The 19539-nt window shown below is 38.4% G+C and overlaps 2 protein-coding genes across 4 annotated transcripts; one reads left to right on the top strand and one right to left on the bottom strand.

Moving 5' to 3' along the window:
* Positions 1-2587: 2587 nt before the first annotated feature.
* On the top strand, positions 2588-4636 carry LOC123713081 (F-box/LRR-repeat protein 15). Its single transcript, XM_045666574.1, has 3 exons — positions 2588-2950; positions 3021-3487; positions 3576-4636. The coding sequence occupies exons 1-3, from the start codon at positions 2747-2749 to the stop codon at positions 3727-3729; spliced, it is 825 nt and encodes a 274-aa protein (XP_045522530.1). The 5' UTR covers positions 2588-2746; the 3' UTR covers positions 3730-4636.
* Positions 4637-5252: 616 nt separating this feature from the next.
* On the bottom strand, positions 5253-17840 carry LOC123713583 (histone acetyltransferase KAT6B). 3 transcript variants are annotated; one of them, XR_006754216.1, is made up of 12 exons: positions 16669-17840; positions 15947-16108; positions 15392-15534; positions 14198-15096; positions 13439-13619; positions 12773-13170; positions 8769-12687; positions 8359-8474; positions 7654-7847; positions 7227-7335; positions 6584-6977; positions 5253-6014 (listed from the first exon to the last, which is right to left on the bottom strand). XR_006754216.1 is itself a non-coding variant. In XM_045667314.1 (11 exons), exons 1-11 carry the CDS (start codon positions 17206-17208, stop codon positions 6697-6699), a joined length of 6942 nt encoding a protein of 2313 aa, XP_045523270.1. In that variant the 5' UTR covers positions 17209-17840; the 3' UTR covers positions 5253-6696. The 3 variants fall into 3 exon arrangements, 2 of the variants coding, with proteins under 2 accessions (XP_045523270.1, XP_045523272.1); XM_045667314.1 differs by having other exon boundaries at positions 5253-6977; XM_045667316.1 differs by having other exon boundaries at positions 5253-6977; positions 15020-15096; positions 16669-17839.
* Between the last annotated feature and the right edge of the window lie 1699 nt (positions 17841-19539).

Consider the following 19539-nt stretch of genomic DNA (forward strand, 5'->3'; position numbering starts at 1 on the left):
TCATGATGCTGTGAATTTGCGCTATGGATATTCATAATACAAGGAGTATTAACCATATTCCGCGAAAGCTCAAACAAGTCATAATGATTCCATCTAATCGATTTACAGAATTTAGTCACTAACTACGTCAAATACATTTTATGCCCGAGTCTTCTCTGTTGAATCACAAACGACAAGTTGACAAATTATTTATAATATATAGCAATTATATTAACTACGCGCACGACGGACGATGTTCACAAAGTCTACTCTTATTATGCCATTAAAGATAACATAATAATTCGCTTTGATTGTGTTTACTTCAGGAAGATTTCCATTAATGTTGAACAATGCGCCAATTCCTAAACACGTGGTAAGGTGTTTAACGGCGTCAGCTCGACTTCAGCAAGCTTTATTATTCGTTTTTCGTTAGTTTAACCTTTCATTTGATTGATTACTTATTATTATTTACCGTCAAATTTGTCGCTAGGTGTTTTATATGAATTAAAAATGCTACTACAGAATAAATGTGATTTATAGGGAAGATGAGGCTATGGTGGGCCCTGCGTGTACGGTCCGGTCCACTGATGACCAATGGTTGTTCAAATTATTTGCCATAAAATCGGCACGTTTATAACAAATAAAAAGGAATATGCCAGGCACCGATGTCCGACCTTCGCTTATAGAGACAACTGACCAAAGACACAGACATTTTATGTTTTATTTTACCATTAGACAATAAGCAGTATTTAATTATAAAACTACGAATTGTCTTTGATGGAATAATGTAGTAAATTCTTTTTTATACCCATAACTTTATAAAATATATAATATGTATTGTATATTTATTGCATCTCGTATATTTCAATTATAACTGAGAACAATTATCAATCCCAAGGATTAGGATTGTAAAGCTTGCTAGCTAGTGGAGTATGAAATGTGTGTTTAATCTTTACATGTATTGAATGTCAGGAGAGACAATACAGATATATTGTAAATGTCATGTATGTGTGTGTACTAAATATATGGGAGGGTGAGATGTAAGAACCTAACCACCCTACGGATCCCTAAGCCCTACACATAAATAGTGAGTATATATATATAAGTACGACTTAAGGTAACAGACGGAGCCCTACGGGTAGGATAAATGGTTCGAGGTGGTGGGATTATCTCAAAGCTATCGGGCAGGCTCACCACGATAATTAATGGCTTGAAGTAGTCTTCGCCACTTTGAGACGAAGCGAGAAATGAATACGACAGAGCAATATTCAAATCTGATTTATTGTTCAAATACAATATCTTAAATACTACTTACACCTATTCACACATACATAATATTGTTTAAGTGAGCTGTTGGTGTATTGCGCACCATCAGCTATTAACATTTTGGAACACACATGAGGCCGTGTCAGCAATTGGTCAATGTTTTTTGTTTCTTTTGACCCTACTAACATACTGTTTGATAGCCTCAGATAGCTTACTTGTCTCTCGTGTCGCTTAGGCGAATACCTGAAACTTGCTGAAAGCACGTTGGTAATTATATTGTAATACACTGTAATAATATGGTTTTAAGCCTATCATAATCTTAATCTGACATATCAAAGGAACAGCTTGTATGTAAAAATTAATACCATGAATGAGGCCCCAAATTATTAAAAAAAATTACCCATTTTTTTCAGTCTAATTTTTCAATCAATAATTTATTGTGAAACCAAGTAATTCTTTTCGTATTTTACAAACATATAAAAATACATCTATTTCGTTAGAATAAAAATATATCTGGTGGTTAGTAGACAGATTAAAAACCTTTCTTTTTTCAAAGTCTCTATAGTAGGGTCCCTCTTTTTGTGGAGGCCCTGGGGCTTAGCTCCGGTTGCCCTCCCCTAAATCCGGCTCTGAATATTATTCAAACAAAGTATTCTATAATATGAAAATGACCACAGGAAATTACGTTGCAATGTAATCTCGAACATTAGCGTGCAGTGTAGAATCTACTACATATAATTTTCTAATTAAATGCTCGCGTGAGGTATTTAAAATCTTCCAATCGACCAAATTTGTCCTTGTTGTTTTAAATATTATACCTTGTCTATGGTAAGATTCATTTAAGAATATGAATCTTACCTTAGGACTTTCTGAATTCATCGCATTGTTTTCACACAAGCAATTGCTAATTAACAGTTATTACTTAAAAAAATATTATTAAAAAATGTAGAACATACAAAACATGTTGAATAAACTTTCGTTGGAAGTCGGTTTATACGAAAGGGTGAAAAGCCGGTTCTGTAACACACCCAGGGTTGCCAACGCACTCTTCAATAAGCTGGTACTGCAGTATGACTAAAGGTAAGATTCTCAGAGTCTACACAGAAATTGGAAGACTCACTTTGAATATTTATTGAATTGACTTTGAGTCGATATAGAGGAATTAAAAAGAAATAACGTACTTATTTTGACATTATATTTATTTCGTAAAAGCCGACCTTGGTAAGTATGAATATTTACCTGTTGACTATCCATTTATTCATATTGGAATCTATAATAATATACAAAATCCTCTATGGCAACACAGAAAGAACACTAAGCTTTGACAAAACTATGAATACTTCAGAAGTGACAACAGGTATATTCAAATTTCAAATATAAAAGTATATAAATTAAAAGAAAACAGTGAAATGTAAATTTTAATAAGATCAATATTATAAAATTTAATATCCTATAAATTAAACATGCTTTTTATTGGTTCCAAAGTATAATATAATTCACAATGAACAAGAAACGGAAGACTCATTTATTCGACTTGTATTGGGAAGACATAATAGTGGCAAACATTATGCCTCTACTTACTATTCAGGAATGTTTTATATTTCGCAGTGTATCGCGGACTTGTCTCCAAATTGTAAATATGTATTTTTCTAAGTTAAAGTCTTTGAAACTGATGAACAAGGGGTTTTCGCCTCACACCTTTAATGTAAGTAAGTTACATACGTTACAATGAAAGCACACATAATGTATGTTCATTTAATTAAAAACAATTACAGGTATTTGGCACAACATGTTCGAAACTTAAACTGCTCAATTTAAGTAGATGTGATTCTATAACAGATACAGAATTAATCCCTATATTACGTAGAAACACTGGATTGATTCATTTAAATTTGAGCCAATGCAAAAACCTGACTGCAAAATGTCTACAACCTGTTATACTATATTGTGATAATTTACAAATTCTCAAGTTAGCAAGGTGTTCTTGGCTCACAACAGGCGCTATTGAAGCCTTGGCTCTTCATAAGAGTAAACTAGAAGACATAGATTTAGCCTATTGTGTTTCAATATCTGAAAGTTGTATATTGATATTCATTAAAAAGTTTAGGCAAATTAAGACATTAAATCTGGAGGGTAATAAGCAAGTAACAGATAAGTGTTTATACACAATGTCTAAGTATAGTAAATCGCTGAAGCTTCTCAACTTGGGTGGCTGTTGTGATGTCACTGATAAGGGAATAAGGTAAACAACTAAATATTTGTTATTTCAATTATTACTCAGTGATGACCTGATTTATTAGATTGTATAAACACAAATTTATAAATTTCAGAGCTCTAGCTCTTCATTTGCCACAGCTGGAAGGTTTACTTGTGCGAGGATGCACCAAAGTCACAGAAAACAGCCTACAACTCATGCGAAATCGTGTGCATCTTGATCGGAGACCATCTCAAGCAGTACCATTACCTGTGTATGTGCAAATATAATTGTGGTTGTGTTATAGTTAAATATAGAATATACTTATCAAGACTTATGTAAATATATGACTTTATGCTAGGAACTAAATTGCAATAATGTTAAGATAGAAATGTAAGAAACTACATTATTTTAATTATTTTTTTTAACTTTTGTAGGCTTTAAGAGAAATATTGAAGATCTCAAGATTTTTTTACATAATTTTTGTTAATATTATATGGGATACATTTTTTTTTTGTTTATTGTACATATTTAAATACATTTTTAATATACATAGTATTTTGGTTTTTGTTTCATAATATTAGATAACAACCACCTATTTTATAAACCTTTGTTAGTACTACCAAAGAAATTAATCACCACAATCACAGATATTAAAATTGCAAAACCTTAAAATAGTAATTGTTAATTACACAGTGAATGGGCGAACCTCGGATACTGTATTAGTGTTTCATTTGAAAAACATTGCCCTTTTTTATGTGAATCATGTGTATTTATTAACTTAAAGAGTATTAGAAGTGGATAAAAGTTCTCAAATAAGTTCCAAATATTCTAGAACAAGAAATTCATTCATGTTGATTAACAACTATAATGTCAATTGTTGACTTTAATTAAAAACACAAACAAAATAATTTCCTTGCTACAAAAAAATCTCAAAGTGACGTCTATCTTCTGTATACAATCGTAGCGACTATTATAGAGCCAAAAATTTATTAAATTTGGTATATCAGATATTAGTTTGCCCGAGAGCTGTTACTAGCGATTGTATAATATAAAAAGCATTTGGCGTTACTTTATTTTTGTGCCGCGAAACACTGTATTGTCCGTCCGTTGTAAAATTTAAACTAAATCGTGTAGTATATGATAACTAAACAGACGCTATCTTATTGAAAATAATTTTATATAATTTTGGTTGGCTTCAAGATGAGACGAATGTAATTTTAATTTTTAGGTTTAATAGCAATAATTAATTTTGATAAAAACTAAAATGATTAAAAAATTTTTTACGATTAATAATATATAAATAAGACTTTTATTCACTATCTAAATATAGTATTAGACTTTCCTTTAAATATATTTTTTTATTACAATTTTAATTTAGATAAAAACTAAAGTAATTAATATTAAAGTTTGAAAGTCGCTGTAACGAGAAACATAAATTCATAAGATTTAACGAGGCAGAAAATGAGATAGGAAGCATTATAGTATACTTTTACTACACTAATTTAGAGTTTATTATGCTTAATAATCTATGTTCTCCCAAATCTTATGAATGTATGTGTCGTCTCTTTACTGTCGCTTTTTGTTTCATCGACTTTCAAATCAAATCGATGCTAAATAATTTTCACTTCAACTCATTTTTATAATTTTTGGTAGCATATATATACACATATAATTAACGGTATAAAGTTTAAAATTAGTTTAATGGTAATAGAGATTACTCTTACAGCAAACTATAATGGCGTCAAGAACTTTTTCTCCTAAAACAATTTGACACAGATTATACGAAAAGGGGTAAAATAAAACTGCAAAATTTTTCACAAAATTATATTTTGTGTAATAATACCTGCTACAAGGTCTTACGATTTATCATATTTACAATATTTTATATCCTACACATTAGTAACAAATAACATTTATAACGTAAAGAGCAGATCTTACAAATAATTTACTGTATGGGAGCGCCCCTCGCCGACACTAAGGGTCGATAAACTTAAAATTAAATTGAATGTTAATAACATTTGGCAATAAATAACTAGGATAAAACGAAAAATAACCCTTAAAATGCAAAGCGTAAAATTAATTATTAGCATACTGTTAAAAATTATAAAACTAATTATTAGGCCCGATTTTATGAAATGGCTCCCTTCATCACTCTTGCCGACGAGAACTAATACATCACAAGGATAAAATTAACCAATACATTTATTACACGAGAATCATGAATCCTGTACAGCCTTGTGTTAAGTAAAGCGGTCCATTTACAATATTTTATATCAAAATTAAGCAAAGAGGCACTTTTATGAACAGATCAGACGATAAATTATTCCTACGCATTCTGTACACATAATGTATGTATATTACATCTCGATGGAAAAACAAAACAGCATATACACATAAAAGAATTTCAAACAATTTTTACATAAAACAGTACATTTTTACGAAATCGATTGCACTCTGCTTTAATTACGCTTAATACTTACTTCTTTGGGAGTTATAAAATATTAATTATGAATTAAGCACGCCCGTAAAGAGTCCGATCGAAGATATCACAGTACACGCGCCGATATCTAAACTGTAAACGGATAAAAATCGCAATGTTATCATACTTTATTGCACTATACATTATGCTACAATTCATCGACCGCGATGGTACAATACAAAATAGTCTTAAAACATTTATTCAGTAATTTTGTACTTTATTCAACATATTCGTCAGTTTCCTCATGGAGAAATGATCTACATACATATTTCATATTGTGAAGCGAGTGCGGGTGTATACGCGCAAGATATTCAAAACTATTGCAGAAATCACAAATTACTCTGACAGTAAAAACAACCAATTGTTAGAAAACCATAAAATTTAATTTTAATATCAGTCCTGGTGACTATCAGTGCCGTATACACCCTACACCCGCACAGCTGCCGTAACAAAGACAACACTGACAAGGCAACTCAAGTGGTGTTAATAGTTTCTTATTTACATTTAAACTACTGTTATTTGTACTATTACTTAAAAATACACTCTTTTTGGTCAATCTCAGTTCCAACCGCGAGTATTGTCTCTACGCTGGGCTCGGATCAACTAGTTGCTACCCATAAGCTTTTTTGATGCAGTAGGTAACTACACACTGCAATACTTACTTAATGTCAGTCAAAAAGTTTTCAGTCAAATAAATACTCGAGTATGGATACTCAATTAGCGAACCCAGCTTTCCAATCACTTTGCACTATCACTTCCTAAATTTGGGTCGAGGCTACCGACGCATAGTAGAGTTCAACGTTTGCATCGTCAAAGGAGGTGGAGGATTGATGTATCCCGCATATGCGTACACATTCGGCTGCTGAGCTCTCGGGTCCGGAGCGGGATATTGCACACCGGGTTGGACATTCATCATCTGAACAGGGAGATTATTGAATTGTTGCTGAGGCACTCGGTAGCCGTTAAGGCTGTATTGGTTTAGAAGATGGGTGTTCAAGTTCGGAGACATTCGAGAGCCTGGACCCATTGGAACATGCTGGATTTGGCTGAGGTTGCCTGTAAATGAGAATATTTTTTTTAGTAAAAATTTACAAAAGTAAAAATATTCTAAAATTTACATGGATTAAAATAAATAAATTTTTTTTACATATTTTATCACATTTTGTAGATTACCAGTAAATAATACACGCCTTATAAAACCTCATTTTTTTATTATAGAATTGTAGTTGCAACTGTAGTCTAATCCAAACCACAATTATAAAATTAACTGATTATATGAAGAATAATAATCATAACATTACTCACTGGTAGCATTTCTAGTATTCCGCGCAGAGTCTAATTGGTTATGCGCGGGCGCGTAATACTTAGGTGCGTGATAGTGCCCGCTAGGAGGAGTTCCAGCCTGTTGTACATACTGGAATTGCACAAACATAAGAGTTATTATATTTTCTATATGTATAACGTTAAATCCATTAACACGATCATATCATGTCACAAATTATACATAAAATAAATCCGGTCTCTTTAAAAGAAATTACATAACATCTGCCTTAAATCTGTATCATTGTAAGATTACAATGAAACCTATGTATTTAATTATTTTCAAATTAATTATAATATTATAACAATGTTTATAATTAAGACAATGATATATGTATATCAAATATAAGTCTATCCACAGCAGTATATTTTTCAATAAATATGCTATTTCGTCAGTCAAAGTAAGGTGTACCTGAGCGGGCGGTGTGTGCGTGTGCGTATGGGTGTGCGTGTGCGGCGGATGCTGCGGCGCATCGGCCATCTGTTGCAGCTTGGCGAGCGAACAGGAAGGGGCCCAGCCGGCGTGGTACTGCTGCTGTTGCTGCTGGAAGCTGATGTAGCCGCCCTGGTAGCCCGCGCCGCCGCTACCTCCGCCGCTCATCACTCCTGCGAGAGATATTAACTTGCTAATCGAGAATACTTTTCAACTAGGGATGCATCGATACGCCTTTTTGCCGACATATAACTGTTAAAAATTTAAGTTTAAATAAAAAAAAAAAGTATTTCATTTATTTCAGTATTTTATTTAATTCGGTATCGAAAAAATACTACGCGCGATAGCAGTTAAAAACCAAGTAAACGAACGTGTCGAGCGAAATGGAATACGCGGGGACAAAGGGGTGAGAGAGACAACAAACTGAATAAAACGCGGGGATTCCCCGGGCATAGATAGTCCGTGCCTCGTTTGCAACGAACTAGATCATACAAGATGCTAAACGCGCATTACTTTTTTAAAGCGCGAAATTTGTATCGGCAAACCCAAATTATCGCTAATATATCGGTATAGGGTAGGTATCGGACGCATCCCTAATTTAACATAATGTAGTATTTAGAATCAAACAATTAAAAATCAACATTTTGAAAATATTGTTAGATTAATATAATAGACTATAAATACCATGTGGCTGGTGGGCTGGCGGTGTAGCCCGATGCCGAGCCGGGGGCGTGGCCGCACTTCGCATCGCGGACTTGCTCTCAGTGCTACCACCGCTGCTACTACTCGCTGTGCTGTTCCTGGAAATAGACACATTTTCACGATACTTGTCATAAAAAAATATTTCATGACGATGGAACAATTTCTATGCTATAATAATTGAAAGTAGTAAATTGATCTAAGCTTATCTGCTTCTATTCTGAACAGTACATTAAATTTAGCAGTTAAAGTAATTAAATTACATTTGTGGAGAAGGAAGAGAATGCACAGATTGAAATTAAAAAATAATAATAATTTTGGATCCAAATGTAAACATTTATTTAAGTATTTGTTTACTGACTACAAATAAAAAAGCCAAATAAACATTTAAGTACCTGTTTCTGTTATTAATCTTCTGTTGTTTTGCAGGTTGATTGGGCTGACTCATTATTGACGGAATATGTATAGAGTGCGGGTACTGCGGGCTCGGTGCCGGATGCATGTGCATCATAGAGCACGGAGACGCCAGGTCGGAACCAATGCTGGTCGGGGACTCCAATCCCAACTGACTGACATCGAGCTCGCAGGTCGGATATTGCACGGAATGGACTGAATTGCTGGTAGAGTCTGGTGTATACACGCCCATAGACTGCAAAGCGGGACTCACCGCTTCGCACAACTCCTCCTTGCTCGTGTCCTTTGGAGACTCCTCCTTTTTGTGCTTGCGATTCTTGTCGATCTCTGTTTTCTCTTGACATGGTCCATTTTGATTAAATGGAGTCTTACAACCGGGTGACGTCAACACTTGCGGGCTCTGTTGACGATATTCAGCACAACTAGTCGCCACTTCCGGCTGCTTATTCACCTGTCGTTGCATCATTTGTTTCATGTGCTCATTGTGCGATTGCGACTTTTTAGTATCGCATTGCGTCTGACAAGCTGTCGTCGTCTTCGACTGCTTTGATGATTTGCAATCATTCTTTTGACATTCAGATTTGGACGTAGGCGCCTTCGTCTCTTTAAAGTGCGGCAGCTGCGTCGCATAAATACTCCCGGATAACGCGCCATAAGCGATGTTGTGGAAGTCTTTTTGATTGAACTTTTGCGGTGACTTTTGCATCTGATCTAAATGCGGCAAATTGAAGGACTGGTACTTATCGAGATAGGGTTTGTCGTTCGTCTTCATGTCTAAGAATCTGTTATGATCCCAGGTACTCTGCAGCCGCGTGGGGTCCCAAGGAGGCCACTGCGCGTACTGAGGAGTATGGTGGTAGTTTGGGATTTGATTCATGGCGTAGTCGGCCTTCGGCACTAGTTCATTATCATATTTAAACTTCGGCAGCATTTTGTTCAAGTCGTTTTGATCCATTTTTAGCTGCGAGGCACAAGTTTTTTCGTGTTTGGCGGAGGCGTTCTTCGTTTCACACTTAGTCGAGTTAGATTTCTCTTTCTTGAAGAAGTCTTGCTTCTTCGGAGCCTCGGCCGCTTTCGTTTCAGACTTAGTCGTGACGCTCGCCGTGTTTATCACGTTTATTGGGACGGATGTCTCGGGCTTTCTTGGGTTCGCACTTTGCTCTGGAAAAAACATCTTCGGTTCCGGCGTGCTTCTGGGCGTGTCGTTCTTGGACACCTTTTTGTCAGTTTTCTCCAATTTACTATGAGCAGAGTTCACTCTGACGTCGCGTAGTTTACTTTTTTCTCTCGGACGTTGATTGGGATCACTCTTGTCCTGTGGACCGGCCTGTACGATGTTCACAGACCCTCCCAGAGCGCTCTGTAAGGGATTGCTGGTAAAGTTAGACTCGAGATCCGTTCTCTCCAATCCCAAATTGATGGCGGCGTTTGCGCTTTGACAGCGGGGTAAAAAATTGAGGTCCGAAACATTGGGAACTTTAGGAATGACTGGGTTCACGACCGGCGAGGATATCGGGTGCGGAACTTCAAGTTTCGTGGGAGCCTTGCTGATGACGGGGGTGGAATCGCTCAAACCGGGTAGTACTCGATTCGGTTCACTAGTTTTGATCATAACCTTATCGGTCTGCACGGCCTGAGACTCTTTAGTGACCGGAGGCCTGTGGTTCATGTAGGGATGTTGCATGGGATTAATAGGTTGTATGGTCATGGAGTTTCCCATTGCGGCTTGGTAGTTTTGCATGTTGGCCTCAATTATGCTTCTGGACACGACGACGTCGTCTTTCCTAGAGTTTAGAGTGTCGGTACGAAACGTTATCTCACTCTCTTTACTAGTGATCGGGTTGTGAAGTTTATTACTGATTTCGATGAAGGAATCGGCCTTGGGTTCCGGCCTCTTCATGCTGTTGACGATATCTCTGTGCGGATCGAGACTCTGTATGATCGACTCGATCTTATTCGGCGATCTCTTTTCGGCGTGTTTCGAGTCATCCATGGTCTGATGTTGAATGACAGTTTCTTTTCTTACTTCGAATCTTTTCTGGTCATTCGGTTCAGTTTGAAGTTTTTCCGGAGATCTTCTCGGTTTGGGCGATTCGCTGATGACGGATTTGTCGTTTTTCTTTGGAGAGATACCCGTTCGAGGCGAAACGGGAGTGTCCGATTCGCCTTCTACGACTATTGTTTCAATTTGGTGGCTCTTTTGCACATTAGGAACGATCAGATCTAATGATTTATTTCTATTAGCTTCTTCCGGACCCTTGGCATCCAAGACAATGTGAGCATTTTCCGTGGTGACGACGGGCATGACCTTCGACGGACTTTCATTTTCCCCGACTACATTCGGTTTGGGGTCATTGATATCCACTGGAACTACATCGACAGCCTTCGGCGATGGTAATGGGCAGCTTTGGCTATTGTTATCGTCCGATTCGGATATAATGATGGTGTCCTTGTCGTCCAGCGGTTTTGCTGGAGATTTCATTTCTCCATTTCTTGCAACTTCATTTTGCTGTTCCAAATCATTAGCTTTATCTTCGGCCTCCTTATTGCTGATCAACTCGTCGATGTTATCAGGCGTGGCGCATTCGCTTTTCTCTGCTACTGTTTCTTTAATAACCTGATTGTTCTCGGCAATCGATTTCGGAGAATCCATATGTATGCTGTCAAGTTCCATGTCACTAGTGTGGTTATCTGTACTGTTCTCCTCGACTGGGCGTGGTGATGCGGGTTTACTGGCGAGACTTTTTCCATCATCTCGTTCTTCAACATCCATCTCGTCGTCGGCCTCACCCGATGAGTCTTCGGAACTAGCTTCCGAATTTTTATCCTTTTCCACAACATTTTCATCCATCTTTTCGACGGGTGTCGTCGTAACAGCTTGCTCTGGTTCAGGACTCTCTTTGGAATCAACTTCGGTGTTTTTGATTTCCTTTTCATCGAGTTTCGTTTTCTTAGCAATGGGAGAGTCTGTTCTTCTCTTAGCCTTATTGAGTCGTTGCCGTTTAGTTTGTCTGCCTCTCCATGCCAGTTTTCGCTTGGTCTTCACTTTTATCACTGGGGTGGCTCGTTCCAAGCTCTCTTGACTGTCCTGACTGTCTTCAGAAGCGTAGACCGGCATTTTATTAGCTTTGAGATCATTCTCAGTAATCTCGTTCGCGTCGTTTTGTATAACTCTCGACGACCTCCGTGCGACACTCTTGCTGCGTGGCCTTCTAGTGCTCTCTTCTTTTTTGTCATCGTCGTTTTCAGAGATTTTTCTATTGGCATCACGTTTACGCTTTCTATTTCCGTCGCCAATGGCTGGTGTGGTTTGATAAGTGCTCTCACTGTACTTGAGAGGTCTGGTTCTTCTTCTACCGGAAGACGTAACTTCTACTGGAGTTTCGGGAACTTTGTCTACATTATTTATTATTTCCGATTTAAAAGCCGGGGTCTCGGGTTCAGTTTCCGTCTGTTCACTTTCAGTTTTCGCGTCGGCCTCATCGTTTTCCGTGTCCTGATCACCCGAATTTTCTTCCGGTGATCTGAAGGGATTCACCGTCGGAGCCAATAGCGGCGTCCATCTCAAACACTCCGGGTCAATTTCCAAACGTGGTTTGGCTCTCAACTTTTTCATGTGATTACCGACCCTATTCCAGTCTATACAGATGCCCAATTTGACCGAGTCATCGTTCGGTATGTGTCTTACGAAGCCCAGCAGTTGAAACGTAACCGCTATGTCATTCATGTGCATCCCTGTACTGAGAGCGACGTCCTCGAACGTGAACGGTTTATTTCTGACCCCATCCAGATATTCCAGAATAACAGATTTCCAATATGCGTGATATGAGACTCTGCCCAAGTCCGACAGCGGCTTCTCGGGCGTCCCGGGCTGACCTTCCTCTTTCGATAGCAGATAACCTGCGAAAATGATTCGAACGTTAGAGCAAGCGTCGAAAGAAAATTTCAAAATTTCATAAAAATAAAAAATAATTCCACCACTCACTGAAATGTATCAGAAACCTCCCGTAGCCCCGTCTCTGATATTGGGGCATCGTCATTATACACGAAACATTATACTTTTGCTGACAGTGCTTCTCTTTAGAGAAATATCCGACGAGGTGGCACCCTTTGCTGTCGTTTTTCGTCAGAACGTAGAACAGAAAGGGTTCCACGTCATAGTAGAGAGTCTTATGGTCGAGGAAAAGCTTAGCGAGCAGGCACAGGTTCTGGCAATAGATCTTGTTGGCGTTCCCGTCCACTTCGAAAACGGAAATGTCTCCGCAGCGGTAAATCTCCGTGGCGGGGGGATGGCGCCACAGGCACTTGTCGAGGTGACGCATCAGCACCGCTCGGCTTTTTGCGTATTTCAGACAAAATTCACACAGGAATAGTTTGGGTAATCTGAAACATACAACCATTAATATTATAAAGACAAGCTTTTGATTATACCATTAAGGAATCAATTAAAGTTATTAGAAATAAACTTCTGAGAAATCTGTATATAGCGCTAATTTATTGATTAACACTTGCAAAAATATAATTCAATTGACATAATTTAATGAAAAGGAGGACAACTGACGGGCTTATCCCTTTCTAGCGATCTCAACACACCACATTTTTGACGACGTTCTCTCGTTATTAACAATTATTCAACATGCCACTTATATACCTCGCATATTCCTGTGGGAAGGGGCTGGAGTACCAAGTCTCGATCTCCCATTGGCCAAACTCGATAGCAGAAGGACAGCGGGCCGCAGGACTTCCTTCGCCGTCCGCTCCGCCCGCCGCTCGCGCCGCCGAGAATACTTCCGCGTCCGCTTCCGTCACTCCGGGCGGCAAGCGTTTGCCTTCTGTAACACCGTACGCAATGTTTTGATTGACGAGCGAGATCCGATGCAAAAATAAATTTAATATAAACTCGAGTGACTTAACCGGTGTTAACTACATCTACCACCGGGACATACAAATGAAATGTTAATTAAGTTAGCTCGAGACCACCTTCAGAACGAGTTTGGGACATGCAGTTAATACCACACAGGACTGAACTAAATGTTAACAAAATCACACACAACTAAAGTAACATAACGCGCGAGCGAAAGTGCATGTGTGGATACTGCGGACACCAAATTCAAGCGTCCGAACAGAGAACACGTACAAACTCACCGTCCGAACAGGAATAACCGTAAATGAATCGTTACGAAGTCGTTGAATTAGGGACCGACTGACGCCGCGCCGACTGCGTAAATAAAACAGGAGTATCTCACGAACCGATTCGAGGAACGTAAAAACGGAAATACCTTCGTCAGTCTGGGTGGGATCGAATCGGGCGCTGAGATACCGCTCTTTATTTACCGCGGCGGAGGCCGGCCATCAATCAGAGCGAGACGGATCCACCAAACACTTTCACCGCGCCGCGAACCGTTCTTACCCGTCTGATTGGTGGCCGGCTGCGACGCCAGCGCTACTCCGCGCGACAACTTATCCGCTTCGTCCTTCGCCGGCCCCGTCGCCCTCCGCTTCGAAGCCGCCAGACTCCGCACCAACGAGCTGGCGCTCATTTTCACCCGATCCCCCTCCGGCTCGCGCGCTTCGCTACGTCCGTCTCTCTTCAACGACGCCTGGTAGCGTTTGAACGTGCTTCGCGTCTCTTTCAACACCTGTCTGTCTTCGCCGCTCTGCCGAACCTGTCGCACCCTGACGCCGCGTGATCTGTGACCCGACTGCGACCTCGACCCGGTGCGGACGGAATAGAACTCGGAGAGGCCGTCGAAGAGAGTCGTCAGTAGTCTGTCGCTACATTTGCTCTGCCTCCTGCGTCGGACGTGTGGAGGATTCGGCCGTTCGGGACTGGGTTGCGGCGCCGGGCGCAGAGGCTCTCGTTCTTCGGGGGGCGGGTCTTCTTTCTTTTCCAATAGGCTCTGTTTTTGCGCTTCCGCGGCGAATCCCCAGACCGCGGTCGGTTCGGTGGCTAGCCGTTCGAAGACGGTGGGCAGCGACGGAGGCGACGGTTCGGCGTTAGAGGAAGACGAGGAATCCTCCTCGGTGGTGGGCGATCTTCTCTCCAGACGTACTTCGACTCTTTGGACCCTGGTGACTCTGACGCCGCCCCACTTCGAGTCTTCCCAACTCTCCCAATCGCTGGAGGATTCCCGGCGGCGTCGCTTGACGAGGTTGAATGCGGAGAAGCGGAAGAACTTTTGTTTTTCCTTAGACATTCTCTGTTCGGACGGAAGGCATGAGGAGGCATTACCGTCGGACTGCGAGTCGTCGCTGTCGCGTCGCTGCGTCTTCGGCTTGCGCTTCTTCGGGGTTCCGCTCATCGCAGATCTGAAAAAACGTTACTCTTCATGTTAATCATTGTTATAATGTCTATCTAAATATTCGTTTGAAATCAAAACGCGAAACCAAAAAATATTAAACAAAAAATACAAAAATAAATAGTTTTCATTTTTTTTATGTTCCGTTTATGTTGTGCATACTTAATGTCCATGTCTATATGAATATTATCAGTGCCTCAACAATAAATAAATCTATGAATCAATCTAATAGAATATAGTTATGCTATTCATATTAATAATAGCAAACTAGATTTTTTAAACTATGTCGTGGAGTGGGACCATACCTGGCGCAGGCATCGCAGGCATGGGGCGGCCGGGCGCAGCGCGGATGGGCCAGGGCGGGGCAGGAGGGGCACCGGGCCGCCCATTCTCCTTGCGCGCCGCACACGCCACAGCGACCGCACTCGCTGCACGACCAGCGCACGCTCTGAAATTACACCGTGTTCTTACTACACTGGAATAGCTCACAACCCGTTAAGTTTTAAAAGAGATTTACTGCTCAAAGACAACTGGAAAACAGCAAATCTGATAGAATAAAAAAAATGCCTAATGAATTTAATACAAATAAAAGGGTAACAATGTGCAATCAAAAATTAAGCAGTTGTTTTAAGAACCTAATTAGAACCAGCAACAGGAATCTCTTACATCTTTTTAGAAGAATTTAACTAGTTTTGTCATTTTAGACTCAATATTGTTTAACTTAAACATGTTAGTGTTTTTAAGATGACACTTTTTTACATACTAAGTGATCTTGGAGAATGGATAAAGAAATGTACCTTGGCAAATATCTGGTTGTGTGATAGTTAAAAAAAAATTTATTGAAAGACTATATAAATTACCTTGATAGTAGTTAAATTAACATATTCCAACAGATTTAGGCATGTTGGATGTGCATATGATTTGCACTGAGTGCAAGAGATCAAGGCCTCAGCTGATCCGAGTCTGTTTTTGGCATCAGTCCCCAAACACTCAGTACAAACTGGGACACCACCAATTTGTTTCTGAAATCATTTTATAAAAGATTAATTATACTATTTCAATACATATATTTTTATACAGAATAAATAATGTACAAAACAACCAACATTCAATAATAAATAATATTAATACTTAACAGACCGGAAATATATTTTTATAAACTTTAGACATAAAAAATTTAAAGATAAAATTTTAAATTATTCGCTATTTACGCTATTTTTTTTTTAAATTAAGCAAATAGAAGAGAGTAATCATAAATTAAAATGCAGTTTTAATAATACAGAACATAATGCAATAGTATTTTGTAACTATGATAAAATCTAAAATCATTGTACATTTAATTTTTTATAACTAACAAATATAAGAAAATTAATTATTGCTATTTAATAAACTTAAAATCTTAAGTGACCTTACGTTTTCAGTTTAATAATGATGCTCAACTTTATTTTTTAAATAACAGTTATGTTTATAGATATAAAAACAATTCTTACTTATCACTTACTAATCTTATAACATACAATTATTAAAATACAAACTAGACAAATCAGTTAACATTAATAAAAAAAATTTGACAACAGCTTACCTTTTCAGATGTTTCCAAATTTTTCTTTTGTTTCTGGCGATCAACACCAGCAGGTCTATCTGCAACCTGATAGTTCCCAGATGTATTTGTAAGTAGACCTCTGGCCACAGCACGCTTGGCAGTAGCCCGTAGTATAGCACGAACATCTGTATTCTCTTCCACAGACACTTGGAATGCTTGCCTTAGATGTTTCTCAATTGTTTTTAAACTGGAACCATCTCTTTCTCCCAACTCACGAACTGCTTTAGCCACTATTCGGGTTATATCCGCGTCTGCTGCTATCCGCAGTATCTTGTTCTGCACACCACATGGATCCTTGTAAGTGCTCTGGCCCTTGTTATATACCTTAAGCACAGCCCCATCCCGTACAGCTCTCTCTAGCCGTTCCGATACAACATCTTCGTGATAGTTGTGGTGCTGTCTTATTGCATGACATATGCGCTCCACACTTGGCCTCTGCTTTTGCGAACGTATCTTATGTATCGCTTCAAGAATCCATCGCTTCCACACTTCTTTTCCAACGTCGTCTGGTTCACTCATTTTTGTCTATATTTATTTGTTACGGCCGTCTGAGTAACGGTACGGTATACTCACTTGAGTTATGTCAACACCCATCGTATTTTGGCGCCCCGAGCGAAATTCCATTTTATAAAATGGAATCTCGCTGGAAGCGGCACGGAATCTTGGCCGCGGTACGAGACGCCAAATTACAACATGCGCGCAAGGTGTTCACTCACCGATGACACATCGGGCCTCACAAGCGAGTTTTGGCGGAGCGAGAACCCAATGGCGGCCATCTTGTGACAATCACAAATTACGTATTGAATATTTATCGGTCCGAGACGTAAATAATGCCTCTAAATTTATTTAAAAGACTTTTAATTAATGATACACACACTTCACTGAATAAAACTATATTTGAAAACAATAATTAGCGTATATAGTAGAATGCTAGTTTGTTCCGGTTTTTTTTCTCACAATGCGTCTTTATTTAACAAATAGCACTATCAACATAAACGCGTTGCTTGATAATAAGAGACTACATTTGGGTGATTTAAACTTTTATATTCGTCTCGATTACGAAAATCTGCTAATTTATTTCAAAAACATTCACAAAACACCAACAAAAGCTCTTCAAAATGGCTATCAAACCATCAATCAAATTACTTGCTATATGAAAAAACAACTATGATATCCTGTCGGTGTATTGCCATTTTAATTACACATTCAATATGTCAGATAAAAATTGTTTGTCTATTGTCAAGTACTTCGCTTCCATTTTTTTTTAAATCACGTCTTTTACATAATGTGACTACAAGTCTTTTTATCTCAAATTCAACAGATATATTTTATTACAATATTATCTTACTGTGACTATTTATCCACGCAAGCTTAATTTTAGCCTTCCTTAAATTAAATTTCTTTGATTACTCATAGTTGATTTAACACACATTTGTTTATGCGCTGTAAAAGATGTGGGCTTTTTGGAGCATAAAGATACATACTATACCTGGTTTTGGTTTTCTTCAAAAATGTATAAAATAGACCCTAATAATATTTTTATTATTTAGATAGCGAATGATCGACATAACTTCATAATGTATATCTAAATGCCATTATCGATATTCTTACCGATGAAAGGTTATGTTTGATTCATTACTTTCAATACGGCTTTTACAACAAATTTTGCAACAATTCATCATGACTATCATTATAATATGGGTTTGACTTGGGTTTCACAGATTTAACAGTAAGCGGTGAAAACTTGTTTGCCACCAAGGGCTCGGTGGCATATAAATAAAACACCGATTCGCAAATAGAGATAGAAAAACGAATACTCTGTGTCGCTCGCACTTAAGTTTTTCACTTTAATGCCTTCTCTCTTAAGTTATTATTGTTATTTTAGAAGCTCATCTAGTTTTATACTCTATCTACGGCTAAAGCTATGGGTTGGAGTGGGAGAGGAGGAGACTGCCTACCGCTCCCGTATGCGTGAGAAAAAGGGAAGCTAGACAACTGCGACTGCGTTACGTAACGAAGCGGTTTACCTTCTCATTAGAAGTTATCACTTCAATTCTTGTGAAGTTAATTTTACGTACATATATCAGCGCCAAGGGCGGATCCAGCTTTGGCGCCAGGAGGGGGTCACAAAGTCATGGTCAAGTCAAGAACTTATAATATTATTTATTTATTTTGATAGCAATAAATACATGTAAAAAGTAGGTATTTTATTAAAGCATTGTACTTAAAAATATTTATTCTTTATTGTACACTTGAAAACTTAGCACATAATAACTTGTATATGTTGCCATCTTCTCTTGAAGACATCCCGAGAAGCACTATCACGACCGGAATGAGTATTTTTAGTTTTTTAACTTAGAACCATGTTATGATATGTTGAAGTTTAGTAGTCGTTCCGATTGAGGTTAAGTCTAGCTAGACTTTACGTAGTCGACATGCGCACACAAGTGTGGCGCGGTAAAATTCAAATTTTCGATGCGTTCGTTCCCAAACAATACAAATTTATTATATTATATTAAATTAATTAAATATTGAAGGTATGTAGTTACATAAAATCTGTATGGTGACAAAATATATAAATAAATCAGCTCAGGGGGGGGGTCATGACCCCCATGACCTCTACCCTGGATCCGCCGTTGGTCAGCGCAAATGATGACGTGATCCGCCGGGTATTAAAGGAGTTATTATATGTTTAAATGGAATCTACCGTCGAATGCAAATAATTCGTTTTCTTGATTAATTGCGATGATTCAAAACTTGGGGGGTCTACCATGAACTATTGCGAGTCTAACCTACATCTGGGATGCATCACTTATTCATATCATGATGTCAAAAAAAATCAGCCCGTTT

The sequence above is a fragment of the Pieris brassicae genome, chromosome 8 (genome assembly GCF_905147105.1).
Source record: "Pieris brassicae chromosome 8, ilPieBrab1.1, whole genome shotgun sequence".
NCBI lineage: Eukaryota > Metazoa > Arthropoda > Insecta > Lepidoptera > Pieridae > Pieris > Pieris brassicae.